This window comes from Rhopilema esculentum, chromosome 4 (genome assembly GCF_057945365.1).
Source record: "Rhopilema esculentum isolate cy_ngs chromosome 4, ASM5794536v1, whole genome shotgun sequence".
Classification (NCBI taxonomy): domain Eukaryota; kingdom Metazoa; phylum Cnidaria; class Scyphozoa; order Rhizostomeae; family Rhizostomatidae; genus Rhopilema; species Rhopilema esculentum.
The window spans coordinates 4640778-4658741 of record NC_142818.1 but is presented as its reverse complement, the minus strand read 5'-3'; the positions used below and the strand labels follow the sequence as shown (position 1 = coordinate 4658741).

The window sequence follows — 17964 nt, the reverse complement described above, 5'->3', positions numbered from 1 at the left end:
TGTCGTAGTGTGATCTTTCTTTCTTGATGGGGGGGGGGGGAGTGAAAGAGATGAAAAACCATACTTTACCGACAGAAATTCTTTTGCTACATTCGGCATAAGCATTTTTTGTTATTATAAATGTAATTCTACCGACGAGTTCTCTGAAAGTTGGGGTGGTTGACGCCCCCCACTCTCTCGCACGCTACGCCCCTGGACACAATATTCTGAAAAATAAGGGAGAATGGGAGTCATATTTTCCTCTATTGCACGTATCGTGTGCTGCAAAATTCATGCTATTACATCACACTGATGGCACTACAGGTGCACATATTGTTTTGATGTGGAGTCCTTTTGTCGTCCTGATGTTCATATTGAAAGTGGTCGTTGTTGCTATTCTGCTAACATCTGTTACTTTAACTAAACAATAGCTACGCAAGCCAAATGCGGCAAATTTTCATTAAACAGAATAGATGATGCTATTTTCAATTCACCTTGGAAACCTTTGATCTTATAAAGAAAATCAAGAGGCCGCCTAAAGAAGAAAGCATCCAAGGGTCAGGGGTGGCGCTAGAAACCAAACCATGTTCTGTCGACAATCTCAGAAAAAGTGCAGACGACTATGAAAACGGTTGCCGACATATTTTATGAACTCCCTTTTACAGTCTCTATAAATCTTTAAATGTTTTGAAAATAAATAAAAAAGGTTTTTATCCGTCAATCAAATCATGTATACTTTCATTAAATTCAAATCATGTTTAGTTGTAATATAAAAACTTTTGCGGCCTGGGACCTAGTACAACAGTCTATAAATAGCACTTGGGGCATTTTTTACCTGGGGTCTGCATGTTATCTTTTTGAGCATATCAAACTGCCTATCTCTATCAATCTTCTTGTTGGTATCACAACTAGCAGCTGCTGGGGTCTGCACCCTATCTTTTTGAGCATGTCAAATTACATTTTGGTATTTTTCATCTCTTCTAGTTTTCAAACTGGTATCACAACTAGCAGCGATATTATTAGAATAAATGCTTTTGGGGCCACGGACCCAATACAACGGTCTAAAAGTAGCACTTGAGGGCATTTTTCAACTGGGTTCTCCATCTTATCTTGTTCAGCGGCCAAAACTACCCTGGTGGACGAAGTTTCATGCTGGTATCCGATTTTGCACAACTCTCTCAAAATCTGGGACTATTTTTATATTAATTTTATCTGACTCTGTAGCAAAATTCAGCACTGATGGAATAGGGAAGAATCGTCAGAGTTCCACTCCCCTGATTAAGCAAAGGGAGGTAAGTTAGTCCCTTTCGTTGTTTGCGCCTACAAGTTTGCCGATTTCAAAAATTGCTGATAATTTGAAGCCATTAGAAAACAGTGCAGAACTTAATCTAAACTTAGCAAAACATTGCTGCCCGTCAGGGCCGTAACTAGCTGTTGCACTCAAAGAGGGTTTTCCAGACCTCATATGACGAAAAAGGTGGGTTAGCAATCCTATATTTGCCGAGTAGTTTAAAAATGTATCCTTTAAACCTTCTTTAGTTGGCTAAACTATTTTCGCAAAGGAATCTTTTCAAGAGGGTGTCCTACTCATCATATCACCCATAGTGACCAGTGGCATCGCCAAAAGGGGTTGAGGGGGCGTTGTACCCCCCTAACACTTGTCCCTCGGCGCACAAAGGACTTTTGCTGGGCAAAAGAAGACATCTTTTCACACGCTGTAGTATAATTTGCGATAATTGTAACGTATTAGCATTTCTGTAGCCGTTGAACTTTTAAAGTATGAAGCTTAAGTATAAATTTTGAAATAAAAACGCAAAAGAGGTGCATATAAGATTACATATCTTATGACCACATCATTAAAGATTGAGACACGTCCTTTTTGTCGTCTAAGTGATTTATGTACCCCTCCGAAAAATATTTTTGCTTCGCCTCGGAGAATCAGTCATGAAAAATATCACAAAGCGAATCAAAGATTTGACTACTGTTTAGGTTTAATGAAATAAAAAGCAAAGTAAGTCAAACTACTGCTAAAAGCAAAACTTGTCCTGAAAATGCTAATTTCAAGCTTCATGGTAAGTTCCAATCCTTTGCCTGTGAAAGTGTTGGAGTTCCTTCCATCACTACTTTGTAGTCGTTTGTTTTTGGATCAATTTTGTAGCTGAGACAGCCAATGTTTTTTCCAGGCTTTGGCATCAAGTTGCATTTCAAGTTCACTAAAAATAAAATAGGTTAATTAAGAAAAGTTTTTGAGAAATCTTTTCGATGTGCAAATGAAGAATTGAAAACTAACTTGTTATTTATCTCAACCTGTATCACAGATTCAAATATTTTTTTTATGGAGGGCTTAAATGTCTTTTACACGGTTGTTCTATTGTGGCATAAAGCGGAAAATCACCCGGGGGGGGGGGGTACTTACTACTTTTCTATACGGGGGAGGGGTCCATGGCAGCAATTTTTTCTTGATCTCCAAATATTGAGTTACAGTTTTGACGAGCCCCAAATATTGATGTTCAAAATTTTGAGACCCTAGATATTGTTATATATTTTGTTATATATTTCATGATGATTGGTTTTTATTTACAACTTTGCTTTCACTTCTCAGACCCCAAATATTGAATTTTTCTCAAGCTCTAATTCTCAGACCCCAAATATATATATTTTTTCTAAAATCTCAGAATTCAAATATTGTAAAACCACTGAGTTTACGAGGGTTTTACAGGCTTTTGTTCGCAGATTCGGCAGTAAAAGAAAGTACAAAATTCAATAAGCGTGTTCTGATTTCTTGGCTCGACGGTTCCTATAGTCTCATCTAATTCAACAACGACTAAACGGGTCACTTCGGCAAAACTGGTATGCTTCAAACTTCTTGAAATAACAACGGCTATCCGAACATCTGAAATCACCTCAAACCTTAGCGACTAAATTAAACGACTGAATTACTCACAAAAGCCAACAAATATTTTACTCAACAGCAATTAAGATAATTAGGACAGTTATACAAAACAGAACAAAGGAGCTGATCACAAGACAGGCTGTTACATGGAAATTGGCCAAGGTGCTAACAAAAGTCAAGCACGCAAATGAAATTCAAACAGCAAACAAGCAAAAGTTTCCTTAACGAAATTCTGTCCTTTTACATAACTCTCCCCTTCAAGGACAAGCGTCCTCGCTTGCTTCAAGTGACTCCATTCCAAAATTGTTTGGTACCGCTTGGCGTGCTATGTTTCCTGACAATCTTGTTTGCTTGCCCTGCTCTTTGGTAATAGCTGCCTCCCCTATTTGCATTTCCTTTATAAATCGACTGTTCTGGCATGACACAATATTCCTGTTCATTGGGTGCGATTTCATTATTTTCAAATTCAAACCTTTTTTGTCCCCTATCTTGTCTCGCAACATTTTCCCTTTTTCTGTGCATTATCTCTTCTACTTGAAGTAAAATACATTTCAAGTTTTCAATTAGTTTGCAGATGTGCTGGAATTCTTCCTCAAATTGTGCGTCGTTATATCGGCTAAATTTTGTAGAAAACCAACGAGGAAATCCATTCGTGCGATAAGCTTTTGGTGGATGAATAAACGGGCGACTGCGACAGTACTTGACAACATGTCCAACCATTTTACAGTAGTTGCAGACTGGACGACCGTCTGTTGCACGCAAATATAGCAAGTCATTTCTACGATTAAAATTCGACATATTTCTTCTAAAATACCAGCTTTCTTTTTTACCAATTTCTCCCGTCACGTCGTGGTCACCAATGTAAAACCACTGAGTTTACGAGGGTTTTACAGGCTTGTGTTCGCAGATTCGGCAGTAAAAGAAAGTACAAAATTCAATAAGCGTGTTCTGATTTCTTGGCTCGACGGTTCCTATAGTCTCATCTAATTCAACAACCACTAAACGGGTCACTTCGGCAAAACTGGTATGCTTCAAACTTCTTGAAATAACAACGGCTATCCGAACATCTGAAATCACGTCTAAACCTTAGCGACTAAATTAAACGACTGAATTACTCATAAAAGCCAACAAATATTTTACTCAACAGCAATTAAGATAATTAGGACAGTTATACAAAACAGAACAAAGGAGCTGATCACAAGACAGGCTGTTCAATGGAAATTGGCCAAGGTGCTAACAAAAGTCAAGCACGCAAATGAAATTCAAACAGCAAACAAGCAAAAGTTTCCTTAACGAAATTCTGTCCTTTTACAATATTGACATATACCTCCAGTATAGAAAAGTAGGGAGTACCCCCCCCCCCCTTGGGCAAAACAGTGGCTGGATCAATACCGTAAATCTTCGATTTAGCCCCCTGGGGGCTTATTAATTTTTGATATTTTCGGACGGGGGCTTATTCGAGGGGGGGGCTTATACGAGGGGGAGGGCTTATAAAATTATTGTAGACAATAAGAAGATATTATTAAAAGACCTTGTTTATTTCAGTAGGAATTTCTTTATGAGCATTTAATTAATTACTACCAAAAGTACGAATTTGTCGTGGTAATTTAAATAAAACGCCATAGGCAACCTCAGATGGCAAAACCCGTCAAATTGAGGGGTCCATATACGGTAGCAGTAGGGGATTATTCGAGGGGGGCTCATTGGAAATTTGTAGTTCTAGGGTGGGGGCTTATTCGAGGGAAGGGGAGCTTTTTCGGAGGGAGGGGGGCTTTTTCGAGGGGGGGGGACAATTCAAGGATTTACGGTATCCAAAAGATCCAAATGCAGATTTTTGTTCATTTTACGGAAATCGTCTATGATTCCTGAAAAACAATCGACGTTAGCTAAATATGATGTTGGCTAGATTTCACATAAATAAGAAGCTTCTTGATACAAAGTGCATTGGGGAATATTTTATATAATTCCTGTATGTTTTAAGAGAGCAGCGTCTCAAGAACAATTTTTCGTGGTCACCTGATAAGAAAAATGCATATATCAGCAAATACTGAAAATGTATGCACCAATCAAAAGATCTTTTTGAGATATTGCATTTCATGCAAGTTTTATCTTCACATATAGAATAATGATCAAGTTATGACCATTTAAATCCTGGAAATTTTAAAGGTCACGTGATTACAAAGTGAATATGTATATATCAATTGAAAGAGCTCTTCGAGACCTTGAATTGTATGTATATTTTACTGTCATTTGACGACTATCAATCGAGTTATGACCATTTAAACACTGAAATTTTACCAGAAAGACGTCATCGATTACTTGACAACGAAGGATTTTCCGAAGAGGTATGGAATTTTCTAAAAAGGGTGCAAATCGAAATTTTTAAGATTAGAGCTTAGTTTAACGGGATCTGTTGAAAAAACAAAGGTTAGCATGTTTGTTAGATTGTGAGAATATATGCCCTGTCTATTAAGATCAATTATTAAACATCGTTGAGGTCAACTGTTCGTCAACTTTATCATAAAATATCGAGAATAACTCATACACTTAGTTTCTAAGAGGAACATTGACACTTTTTAGAAGGTCTTTTTAGAAGGTCTATTAGAAGGTGAGTCCTACAAATTCAAAGGTAACACAGGTAGGTTTTCTTGACTCTACTTACCAAAACAAATAGGGACATCGCAGTAATCCCATCTGACTGACTTTGATGTTGTGTAGCACCACGGCCCGTCTGGCTCACCATCTGGATTTCTGCAATAGTTCTCTTCCAACCCTTCCCATGGATGTGTTTTTGCTGTTAGGTGTCGATGAGAGTGGGGCTTATGAACATTCCAATGCTGGCAAGTAAGGCCTCCAACTGTCTTGTTCACAGTGCCTCTGTACTTCTGTCCTTGTTTTGTTTTTTTACACCCGTCTAAAATTGAATGCGAATTAAAATTATTAGACATTTAACATAAATTGATAGATAAATCAGTTGCCCGATGATTGCATTAAGGGTGATTAATCGTGTACAGCTCTGCCTATTTGGCATCGAGCACTAGATAGAGGACCTTTACACAGGAATATTTCGATGTTTATTTGTGTAACAGTTAATAACATAGTATTATCTATGCTACGTATGACGTTTGTCACTTTTGGTTTTTAACTGTTTGGATTTTTATAAAAGTCTCTATGCTTTTTTTGGATGCCCTCCAATGACCTTGAACTGATTTTGGAATTTTTCATTTCATTTCATTTTAAAATATTTATACAAGATAAATCGTTTCAGTATATACATATAAAACTGTATAGTAAACTGCTTTCCAAACGAGTCCTGTCGGGTAAAGAAAAAAGAAATATATAATAATAATCAAAGTTTAGTAAAAGAAATGTTAAGATGTTTAAAATATTAAGAATTTAGTTCTGACTTTCGGTATTTTTATCGAGTTTTGTTGTTTCTTGGTGATTTTAAGTGTAACAGCAATTCTAAGTAGTTGTACATGGGTGATTGTAGTTGCTTCGTGATAGATCTTCTGACAATTTGACATGCACGTCGTTTTACAGATGTCATTATCGGTGTCAGCTTCACACGTTGATGATTGTTGTTGTTGATTATGCCAGCAGCACGCTCGTGTATTCGGTCAAGTTTTCCAAGTGATGTTCTCGAAAAATTTATGTTAAAAGTTCCACAATAAGTAAACAAAGCAATCGCAAGTTTTTTGTTGAGAAAGTAATTGGAATTTTCACTTAGAGAAAGTAACAGGGTTGAATCAAGATGAAGTCCCAAGTATTTGTACGTTGATGTTTGGTTTAACTTGGTTCCATTGATTTCTACGTTGAGCGGAGCAGCCTTTTTCACACGTGCCGAGTTACCAAAGATCATGGGTTCGGCCATTTTCGGCCAGTTGTCTGTCAGACATTTGTGAACCTCAGTCCTCAGGAATGTCCACAATTAATTTTTTCTGAATCGATTCTGAGTCTTTTCCTTTGGTATGAATTACGGTATCGTCAGCATACTTAATAATACTGGAATAGCATTAGCAGTTTCTTATCGTCGACATCTTCTAAGTGGAGGAGGAACATTGTTGGACCAAGAATTGATCCTTGCGGAACTCCCCTGAAGATTTTTTTTATGCTCATAGAAATTTACTACCCACTACTATAAACTACGGTACAATAACGATACCACAGGAGGCATGAATCTTCATAACAACCCTGTGGCCATTCACAATTATCGCAAAGTCTGTTCCAAAAGTAATGCTAGGCACGCCACCCAGGGAGGATAAATATATACCAGGCGAGACACCCAGGAGGGTTTGCATGTTTGCATACACCCAGCTACAGTTTTTATTACAGGCTTTGATTATGGAAACTACAAAAATAAAAAAAAGAAACAATAAAATAACTGTCTGCAATTAAGGAGGGTAGCGGCGATTCCCCAGAATCGTTGTAATGCATGAATTTATCTCAGAATGGGAAGTCTTCTGATAGCTGACCATCATAAAATACGAGTCGATACGATTAAGGATATAATTTTTAAACCATGTGAGTTCGATTCCATTTATTCCATAAGATGGTAGTTTTGCTAAAAGGTACGAGTGGCTAACCGTTTCAAATGCTCTACTTAGGTCAAGGTATGTAACTCCTGTTAAAATAGGCCCTCATCCATGTTTCGAATATCATCAAGGAGAAGATTGCAGGCTAATTCTGTTGATCTGTGTAGGCGGAAACCAAATTGACTGTTTTTCAGCAAGAAGTGGGTAGATACTTTTTAAGCTGGTAGATAAAACTAAATTATTGGAATGGAGAAAAAGCATATCAAGTAGTGCAGTAGTACAGAGATATGAAATCGTCAAATCGTATCCTCACCTTTTGTAAATAATCCAAACCTTGCTGCAAATTCCAGGACCTCTGCACAAGATTTTTGAACAGTATGACACAGTGATCTGCATGGAGGTAAACTGCCAAACTTGTGCAGCAGTGGAGGGGCCAGTAGAGAGCATGCCAAATGCCTTGTCAGCTTTGAGCAGCCAGTGCGATCCAATGCTGCAAATGCTTTGAATATGTAAGACTCGACGATTCTTGTTTGGTTGCTTTGTTTGAAAAAGTTTATCTTTCCTGTTTCTTGGTACCTTAAGCCTTTGCAGAAGGCAAGAGAAAGCGGTTTTCCAATTTGAAGCAGCTCTGGAAGAGATTGCGGAATCCTCAATGCAGTCACCCCGTATGCTGAAACTAATGCCAGGAAACAAAAAAACTGAAATTGCTTCATTTTAGCAAATTTTTTCTGCAGGAAATCCTCCTTCTAGAAGCAGAAGATGACCTTTACTTGACATGTACCACGACTGACCCAATCTATCACACCCAGGCGCTATTTATAGTAAATATAGAGGATCAATTAATCATTAAGGTCAACGGAGAATGAATGATGGATAGATAAAAGATTATTCCGTCGGCATCCTGGAAAAACCAGACTCTAAGATAATAATAATAGTTATAATAATAATAATTCTTTACAGTAATAGCTAAAACGAGAAGCTAATTAAAGCTAACTCTTTACAGGAATAAAAATGATAATATTATACAGTTATATAAAAGATATTTAAAAAAATAAATAAAAATACCTAGGAATTAATTAGATAAATAGTTGAAAATAATCATGTTAGACAATTCATGTAAAGAACCCGATCTGTGCTACAACGGTTCTACATAGCCTGCAGCTGCAATTATCCTTCCATTGTTCGATCTTTACTTTAAAGGTGTGAAGAGTATTTAGGTTTTTCAGGTTTTCTGGTAGATTGTTCCAAAGATTGCATCCTAAATAGGACAACCTTTCGATTCCACGAGTGATGGTTCGAGTTTTTTGGATTTTCATTAATCTACCGTTTCTAAGATGGTAATGGCTGCTCTTTTGTATGAATATTTCATTCATAAAGCTTGAATTGAGTTTATGTACAGTTTTGTAGATCTCAACCATTAGTAGTTGAAGGTTTCTTTTGTGTATGGAGACACACATTTTTTTTTTAATCAGGAGAGTATCAAAATCTGACACATTGTTTTTGCATGCGATACGCAGTGCCTTTTCATGTATATGGTTTATCTTATTATTTAGGCTTTTGTCACAGAACATCCATACAAGTGGGCAATAGCTAAATTGGGATAGAATAAATGCCCTCATTGTTTGTTTGAGTTGTTCTGTGCTTAAGTAGCATGAAATGTGGGAGAGGGCGTGCAATTTTTGACTAGCCTTTTTACACAGTGTTTTTATGTGTGGCTTAAATGAGAGTTTTTTGTCTACAGTTACACCAAGTAGTTTTCATCGCTGCTTTCGTTGATTAGGTTGTTGTCTATTTGTATGGCTAAGTCATTACTTTGATCGCCAAAGGTCATGAAGTGGCATTTGTCCCCATTTAACTTCATACAGTTGTCTTTAAACCATTCTGCAACTGTTGAGGAATTTTTCTCTAATTTTTCAATTACATGTGAGGGGTTAATGTCGCTCGCATAGAGGGTTGTGTCATCTGCATAGTTGCATATTTCTATGTCTGGTTTCAACATGAGCAGATCGTTAATGTAAATATTAAATAAGAGAGTCCCTAGAACTGACCCTTGTGGAACTTGTGGAGCAGTGGTCATGCCCTCCCTTCAAATTTGAAAAAAATGAGGTGTGGCCAGATTTTACCACGCCCAATTTTTAGTTGATGAGTTCCTTTTGAAAATTTCAATTTTAAGGCTTGTGACTTATAAAAAAAAATTTTGATTAACTTTTGGAATGAGCTTTTCTTATTTCATAGCAATCATCTTGTTACACCATGAAATGACCTTTATCTTATAGCTGTGACACTGTTTGGGTTTGTTGGTAATTTATACAGACAGAGTTCTGACAATTTCCAAACAGAACTGTACAAAAGATATTAAAAAACATTAAAAAACATAAGTTTAGTATAGTAGATAAACCTAACTTAAATAAAAAATTGTGTTGTTCTCCTAATTTCTTTCAATTTGCAGGCTGAAATACATTTGTAAATTTTAAACAATAAATCACATGAAACTGAATGGGGGCTTTTTGGTCATCCTTTCCACAAATAGTCTTATCATCAATCTATTGAAGGTATTTTAAAGCCATCATGATTAACTAACAACCCCAAAAGAACTGATAGACGAATAAAACAAATAGGCAAATGAAAATGCAATGTAAATATTGATATGAAATATATAGGAAGCTAAAATAATGGATAGGCCTAGTTGCAAAATGTTTTCTGCAAAGTTAGACTTAATAGAAAAATACCTTGCAAAATAAGTTTAGCTTAACAAAAACATTGATGTTTCCACATATACTTGTGGTAAATATCCACATAATTGGATTGTCTTTACTAAATCTAGCAAACAAGGCTTGTAAATGAAATAATTTGATCTTGTAAATTTTCAAATACATCAAAAGTTGTAATAATGAAATAAAACTGTTTAACTAACAAGATCAGTAACATGCTTAACTTGTCTCTGGTCATTTCATTTCAACATCTATAAGTAGTAAAAAGGTAATTTCAACTACAAGTGAAGTCAGTAGAGCTTTGAGTTTGACTTTAATTGTGTGTAAAAACAGTGTTATTGCATGTGATAAAAAACAAACAATTCAAGAATAACTTTAAGCAAATTTTGGCATTCACTATCCATTTACTACAATCTTATTGTCCTAATCATAATATGGTAACAATGCTTTTAAATGGCTTAACAGTTTCTAAATATGCTGCTAAATGTCTGGAAAGTTTAAGCTCTCAAATCTGTTGGTTTGGGAAATAACACTGCTATCTCCACCGTCCATCTCCAGTGAACAGCACCAAGATTTGGCATTCATTAAATCAAGAAGATTCTCTGCAAATGTTCAACTAGTAACAATTGATTACTGAAAAGGCTGAGAGTTTGGTTTGGTTGCATAAAATGCTCCTGCTCGCTGATTTTATGTCCAAAAATTGCCTTTTGTGCCTGTCACTTCTCCACATAGTGCAACACCATTAAGGCTGAAAACCCTGTCATTGCCATAAAATGTTCTGGAGATTAACATGAGTCGTGGCTGCTAGTCAATAATCTATTCCTTGCATTTTACTTACAGAGAATTACCTCCCATCTCGTGGAACTAGGCATAGCAGCGCCGCCATCGATGCCTCGCATTCGCGTTCACGAAATAACACAGGCAGGACGGTTCTGATGATTATTATGATGGTCATGCCCTCTCGAAATGGCATGACTAGCCTTTGTTCTCTCCTGCGTCACTCCTATTGGTAGGCATGACCAAACATAGGGAACCAGCGTTATGGGCATGACTAAAACACAGGGTTTGGTCATGCTCATAGATGGTCATGCCCGGCATGACAAGCATGACCGCTAGCTACGCCACTGGGTTTAAGCAATCAAAAGGCCTTTGATAGGTCCACAAAGACAGCCCCGACACACTTTCCGGCGTCTAGACTAATCTTACATTTTTCAAGAAAGCCTAGTGAAAACGGTTTCATCTGAGATTCCATTAGTCTTTCGTATACTTTTGAAACTGGTGGAAGGACCACGATTGGTCTATAGTTTTTCTTAACATGTATTTCATCTTTTTATGAATTGATGAAATATCACCAGCTTTAAGCTTAGATGGGAAGTTGCATTCATCCCAAAGACCCTAGGACCCCTGGGACCCTTAAGTGCTGAATACAAAAAGGGCTCTTAACTATGAGAGATGCCAGTACTTCCGCACAGCTTGGCTCAACTGTTAGGGCTGTAATTATTGCGCTCCTTTGATTACATGTTGCTTACCTAAATGTACGAGGGCTACTCAGTTTGAATGACGTAGCACGTGAAATGGGGTGTCTTCCCTTTAATTCTAGGGGGCTATTCCTGCAAGTATAGACTTTTTTCCGACAAACTAAAGGCAGGGCCAAAGAGAACACACGTAAATTAATGGTAGCTAATATTTCGCCCCAGCTATTTTGCCCTTTGCTTAATTGGGTCCTAGGGATCCAGGTGTTCTACGGTCGCAGGGTCTGGTTTTTCCCCGATTCTGTCGACGATAATCGAAACGAATGTTGCTTGACAGAAAACAAAGGACAATCATTCTGAAATACACGGTCCTATTCTACGTCCATTTTCACATAAAGGATGAAAAACTGATCATGTAAATTGGAAAAAAGGACCATCAGTCATAATTTACCTTTCACCTATGCGAGTTGAACTTTTGCAGCATTCATCATCATCATCATCATCATCATTATCATCATCATCATGATCATCATGATCATCATCATCATCATCATCATGATCATGATCATCATGATCATCATCATTACCATCATCATCATGATCATCATCATTATCATCATCGTCATCATTATCAACATCATCATCATCATGATCATCATCATGGTCATGATCCTCATCATCCTCATCGTCATCATCATCATCATCATCATCATCATCATCAATTAAATTAACTAAACTACAATTTAATACATAAAAAAGCTCTTTACATCTAAATGACAAGTTTTCTAGGCAAACAGGAAAGGTTTTTTTTGTCTTTTGACACTATGCAACAGGATAGGTTTTCTTTTGTCTTTTGACAAGGTGCTAAAACCTTTTGCTTCAGATGTCTCCATGTTACATCATGGCCTCTGGTTTGGCATGGTACACCACTAGGGATCACCACCATGGATCACCACCACAGACCTGCCTCCTTGGTCAAAATACGTGCCTGTGGGTTTGAATGGCGGTTGGTGCTTGATTTAGCCTTGACTTTTCATGCAGCTTGAACACTTAATGTTTTGTGGAAGACATACGATTCAGCAAGTCAAATTGTGCCAGGAAACAAAGTTTAAGTTGTATAACTCGCAAACTTAAAACATTATAGTGGGACACATACTAATAGAATACAAGTACCTCAGTCGAAAAAAGCTTTTTGGGGCCTTTTCAAAGCTTGATATGCATTTCGTCTTATTAGCATATATATTGTACTTGTGCCAAACTTCATGTTTGTATCATAAATGCACAATTCCACAGCTATGCGACTGTATTATTCATTAAACTTCAAAGAAGAAAGTTTTTATACAAAATGCCCTGCAGGCTCAGTCAGTTGGTCAAACATATATCATGCGTGTTTCTGAAATTAGAAACTGGACCCTAATCTCTGATTCTGAGTTGCTTAAAATGTACCCTTTTCTCTGACTTTGCCAAATTTTGCAACCCTTTTCACTGAGAATATTCTGAAGCTCAAGCAAGTAATTTTGAAACCAATATGGGTAAGAACCATTCTATTTCTCAGATTTATGTTCAAAGGCATATTAAAGAGCAGAATTCACTGATTTTGGTTTTAATAAAAATCCCTTATGGTTCTTAATGTATATTAACAAAATCAGACAGCAGTAAAACTATTACTGCAACAAATTGCTTACTAAGTATCAAAGTTACTTCACAACATTGTGTTTGATATTTTTTACAATGGAATGAAAAAGTTGGGTCAAATTCCAAATACCCTGCATTGCGTGAAAACTAGCAGATCATAAAAGCTATATTTTCTATTACAAAGTAGATAATCAATGCTTCTTTTCTATTTGACTGAGATTGTGCAGCACCATGGCCACTATTTGACATATAGTTTAAAATGTTGAAAACTGCAAATTTGACAGAGAATTCTATTGAAAGGAGTAATAACTACAGGAGAAACACATGGAAAAAATCACAGAATTAGCCCATAGCCTATTTCAGGGGCGGATCCAGAAGAAAATTTGACTGTCTCACAATCCAGCTGAGGGTTTGGGGTCCTGAAGGTGCAGGGGGGTCACAAGCTGAAATTGCTAATTCAACATCATTTTTTCATTACGAATTCTCTGTTTCTTTATTGTGCTCTTGATGATTACAGGCATTGTAGTTGCCTTACACCATTATGTTTTCCAGAGAGACATAAAATGTACTCTTGACATTTCTTTACACAAAAATGATAAAAAGGGATCAGTAACTAGAATAGAAGCAAGAAAACCCAAAAGTACAATGACATCAAATTATGAAAGTAGGATAGCAGCAATATAGAACAACTATAAAAGAGCATTAGGCAAGGAACAATAATACTATCCCTAGCAAGTGATAGAGCACAGAACAGAATAAGACATATTTTCCCATTGATGCATATGGAGTTTGAGCTTTATAGACAGTTTCCATCTGTAGTGGATTTAATGTGAGATTGAAATATAACTTGCATCAGGCTTTTGCTTAAATAAATCTACATTAATATTCATAAAATTTACTTAAACTAATATTACTGCTGCTTGTCAGGTTATGAAACACTAAAAACATATATTTATTGTATTGCTGTTGAACACTAAAAACACATAATGCTGGGAATCCAATTTTAATCAAATTTGTGTTGAAATGGAGTCAAATAAGACACTCAAGAATATTGGTTGTAGTACAAATAAATTAGATAGAATTATTTGTGTACATTTTAAGTAATAATAAAGTTGCTTTTGAAAATTTTGATAGTTTCTCTCCAAAGGCAACTCTTTCATGAATTGCAAATGATAGTTCATAAAAGGCAGCCATTAGCTGCCAATTCTTTTGTTGATTAAACATATAAAATTATATTGACTCAAAAAGCTTTTATGAATAGAAGTAGACCATGGCATCTCTGAGGGTCCACTTTTGTCAGGTATCAGAATAAACCTATATATCATTTCATAATACATATCAAAATAAAAAAAACGTCCAAAAAATACATGATCATTTGAAAGGGAAAATGGGTCAAAAGAAGTGCTGATCGTTTTTAAATTAGAAAGGGGAATAAATTGTAGCCCTAAGTAAGATATTTCAAAATACAAGCATATGAACAATTTAAATATTTGCTTAGATCACAAGAAAGATCACATAAATTTATTCTACTACATGGTTTACATAAGTTAACATTACAATGTCATTTCTTACACTGTCTCTCAATGGCAAGATTCACCTCCTTTTGGGTGTTTCATCATATCATTTTAGGAAATTAATCGGAAGGCAGAACCACCAGGGAGAGTGTTGGTACCAGAGTCAAATTATTTGGACCTAACTAAGCATTCATAAATGAGAAATTGCTACAAGCTTTTTAATTAAAATCAAACAACGTCTCTCAGAAACCCCCTTCAGCCATCAACCCAAATTTTCTGTTGCTGTTGTTGTTGCTTCGTTTGTTGATGAAATTTAACCAAAGCAAAGGGTAATATGTAAAAAATTTCAGAACGACTGTTATAAGCAGGCTGTACAAAAAAATTTGCCTTGAATACCTCGCCGCAGCTACCCTCTCATTGACTGAAGGCTACACAACTACGCCTTTCTTTGAAAGAAAAAAGGCTGCAAACTTGTCACAGCTGTTACGCCGCGGAAGTCAGGACAGAATAGGCCCGTTTTCTGACCGCATCGGAGAAAATCGAAGATATCTCAAAATTTGAAAAAGCTATAGAGAAGCTGTTTTTTGTTTTGAACTTAGCATTAAATTCTTTACTAGAAAGTTGAAATAGAATTCTAATTGCCTTTTAGGGTTTTTTACAAAAAAATTTGGTTTCCCTGAATGGGCTTCCCGCGAAATTCTTTAACAGAATTTGTCTACGGTACCACTGCCAAAGCCAACCAAACAAGGCTAATTGGAAATATTTTTGTATTGAAGTCTCTGAAGAGGTAGAAAATAAATGAAAATAGCACTTAATTATTTTTTTTTTAATTTTTTTACCTTCAAGTTGATATTTTCATCGCTCCTGACGGAGAAGCCGAAGAGATATACACTGCGAGGCGGCCTCGCAGCTTTGAGAATCGCTAGGAAAACATTAAGTTTTAGGCCGACCGGGTCGTCGAAAATCAGCTCGCGCTTCCACAGACAGGCTTATTTTGCTAGAAAAACATACTAAGATGACTCTTCATTCGTAGGAGAATGAAATTTTTGGGGTGCCCTCTCAGACAGAAAAACCGTTGACATTCAAATTTCACGCGGGAGCACAGAAAGTTGATTTCTAACTGGTTTCCACCAAGTGCTGACCAGGGCACCCCACCAGGTTTTTAGCCTCGTTCTTTATGTTATTCATGCAAAAGAAATGAAGTATTTATCGTCTATCGTTTGGAAGCGCCCGAGAAAACATTGAGGAGCACTTTGGCCTAAAATCGCGATCGTGTCGGAAATTTACGAAAGTGGTGATTCTTTAAAATCTTCCCCTAAAACCTGATAAAATTTAGCAAACAACAAATAAACGAAATAAAATAAACAGAGGATGGTCTTTGTTTTAAAATTATTTGCAATTTTCTGCAATAAATCTACGATTTTATACTTAATTTTGAAAATCATTCAATTTTCGAAAGTTGCGTGTTGCGGTCTGTTAAATGGCAAAATATTGGCTGTCCTCATTTCCCCGAGAACAATAGGCGTAACAGCCGTGTTGTCAGTTCAGTGCAATAAAGTTGACAACCCTTTCAAGAGTTTCAAGTCTTGCTAGTTCTGTATGTTTTAACTCAACTGGCCCTCGGAACTCCTCTGCCTTTATTAGTTCTTCCACTCTTTGCAAAAGCTCCATTTTAAGGTGTTTACAGGAGAAACAACACGATTTTCATCACAAATTTTTCACACATCATACATTGCAAAATGCCGGGTTTGCACTGGGCTCCTTCGGGGTGGTGGGCAGCAAGATGAACTTTACACAACATACGTCTCACCGATGCCGCACAATCGCACAATTTGATTGGTGGGATGATGCCTGTGCGAACTTTAAAAAAACCATCAGTCTCACGGATACCCCGAATCTGATTACATTGGATCCCTGCGATTTCCCCGATATCATTTTTATGGATCCTTGACTTTCATATGATTACGTATACTGACTGAGACACTGAGACCAGGCCAACTACAGTAACGATACTTTGCACTAAATAAATGGTTATTTTTTGCACACATCTGAAAATCTGACTGTCTTACGTGCGAACGGTGAGACAGTCTGGATCCGCCCCTGGCCTATTTATTTTATATAAGTAAAGGGAATTATTATAATGTTAAACCATTCATGTCAATGTGCAATCAACTGACAAAATATGTGGAAAATGTAGTTTATACATAACATAAATATATATAATTTTTCATCCAGTATCAAAAAATGTCCCTATTATCTAATTCAGAATTCATAGTCAAGCACAGAAAATAAAATACGTACCCCAATGCCTCAAGCTTATTGTGCTTTCTGAGAGACTCAACCTTCTGCAATCGTGGAACCTCGTTATCGATTACCACATCGCTTCGAGGGTACAGGAATAAATTAATTCATGTCCAATGAGCAGGGACTTTTCTTTGTATGATTTCGACATTTTAAGTTCTTTGCATATTAAAAAGTAACCAGTTTTTTTCAGTTCTCAGCCATATGTTCACTGGAACAATGTTGAGTAAATGGGTTGGGTTGTTCACATTGGGACAAAAGGCACACCCAGCTAGTCATCAGTTTGCATGGTACCTAACTGTAGTAAAATAGCTGAAATGAGAAAAATTACGTACTATACCACAAGGATCGTGATTTTTTAATAAACATCTGATTTTCATTTTGTTATATTCTTTTTTACATTTCTTTGTTTTAATGGGCCCATAGTTACTCTATTTTGAGAGCTCTTCATAATCAAACGTGAATACAATCATGTTGTTTTTCCAGTATCTGTAGCGTACTTTCCTTTAATATATATTGTATATATATTGTAAATTTGTAGTTGTGTAGTAATTGTGTTAAATTGTATATAGGATTGATTTTACCAATAAATGAAACTGAAACTGATTAATTGGCAGTGTTAATCTGAAAGTGCAAAAGGGATTGAAAGTAACAAGTTTACAATTTTTAGAAACTATAAATTGTCAACAAATCTGTCAAGTGACTGATATATTTTCCTAGGCATTGCTTTCCATCATAGGTAAAAAATTATTTGATTAGTGCAGTGCAAGGTTTTAGCAACAGAAAAATGGAACAGCTGATTTCATACACAGCTGATTTCATGACCTGTTTGAGTGTAACATCCTTAAACAAAGACTTTAATTTCTTATCTGGGATTTGAGCAATAGACATAACTAGATGCTACTGCAGAATTTGTTAGTACTT

The 17964-nt window shown here is 36.4% G+C and overlaps 1 protein-coding gene across 2 annotated transcripts; it reads right to left on the bottom strand.

The window, feature by feature from the left end:
* Positions 1-1945: 1945 nt before the first annotated feature.
* On the bottom strand, positions 1946-17106 carry LOC135691074 (hepatocyte growth factor). Of its 2 annotated transcripts, none has more exons than XM_065208826.2 (4): positions 17041-17106; positions 7721-8153; positions 5535-5786; positions 1946-2192 (listed from the first exon to the last, which is right to left on the bottom strand). In XM_065208826.2, exons 2-4 carry the CDS (start codon positions 8118-8120, stop codon positions 2047-2049), a joined length of 798 nt encoding a protein of 265 aa, XP_065064898.2. In that variant the 5' UTR covers positions 8121-8153; positions 17041-17106; the 3' UTR covers positions 1946-2046. The 2 variants fall into 2 exon arrangements, with proteins under 2 accessions (XP_065064898.2, XP_065064897.2); XM_065208825.2 differs by having other exon boundaries at positions 7721-8219; positions 17041-17103.
* Positions 17107-17964: the final 858 nt, after the last annotated feature.

Coding starts and splice junctions, on each gene's coding strand:
- LOC135691074 (XM_065208826.2), bottom strand. CDS start 8,120: ATGAAGCAATTTCAGTTTTTTTGTTTCCTGGCATTAGTTTCAGCATAC. Junction 5,787..7,720: donor GTTTGGATTATTTACAAAAG/GTGAGGATACGA, acceptor ATTCAATTTTAG/ACGGGTGTAAAAAAACAAAA. Junction 2,193..5,534: donor CGATGTCCCTATTTGTTTTG/GTAAGTAGAGTC, acceptor TTTTATTTTTAG/TGAACTTGAAATGCAACTTG.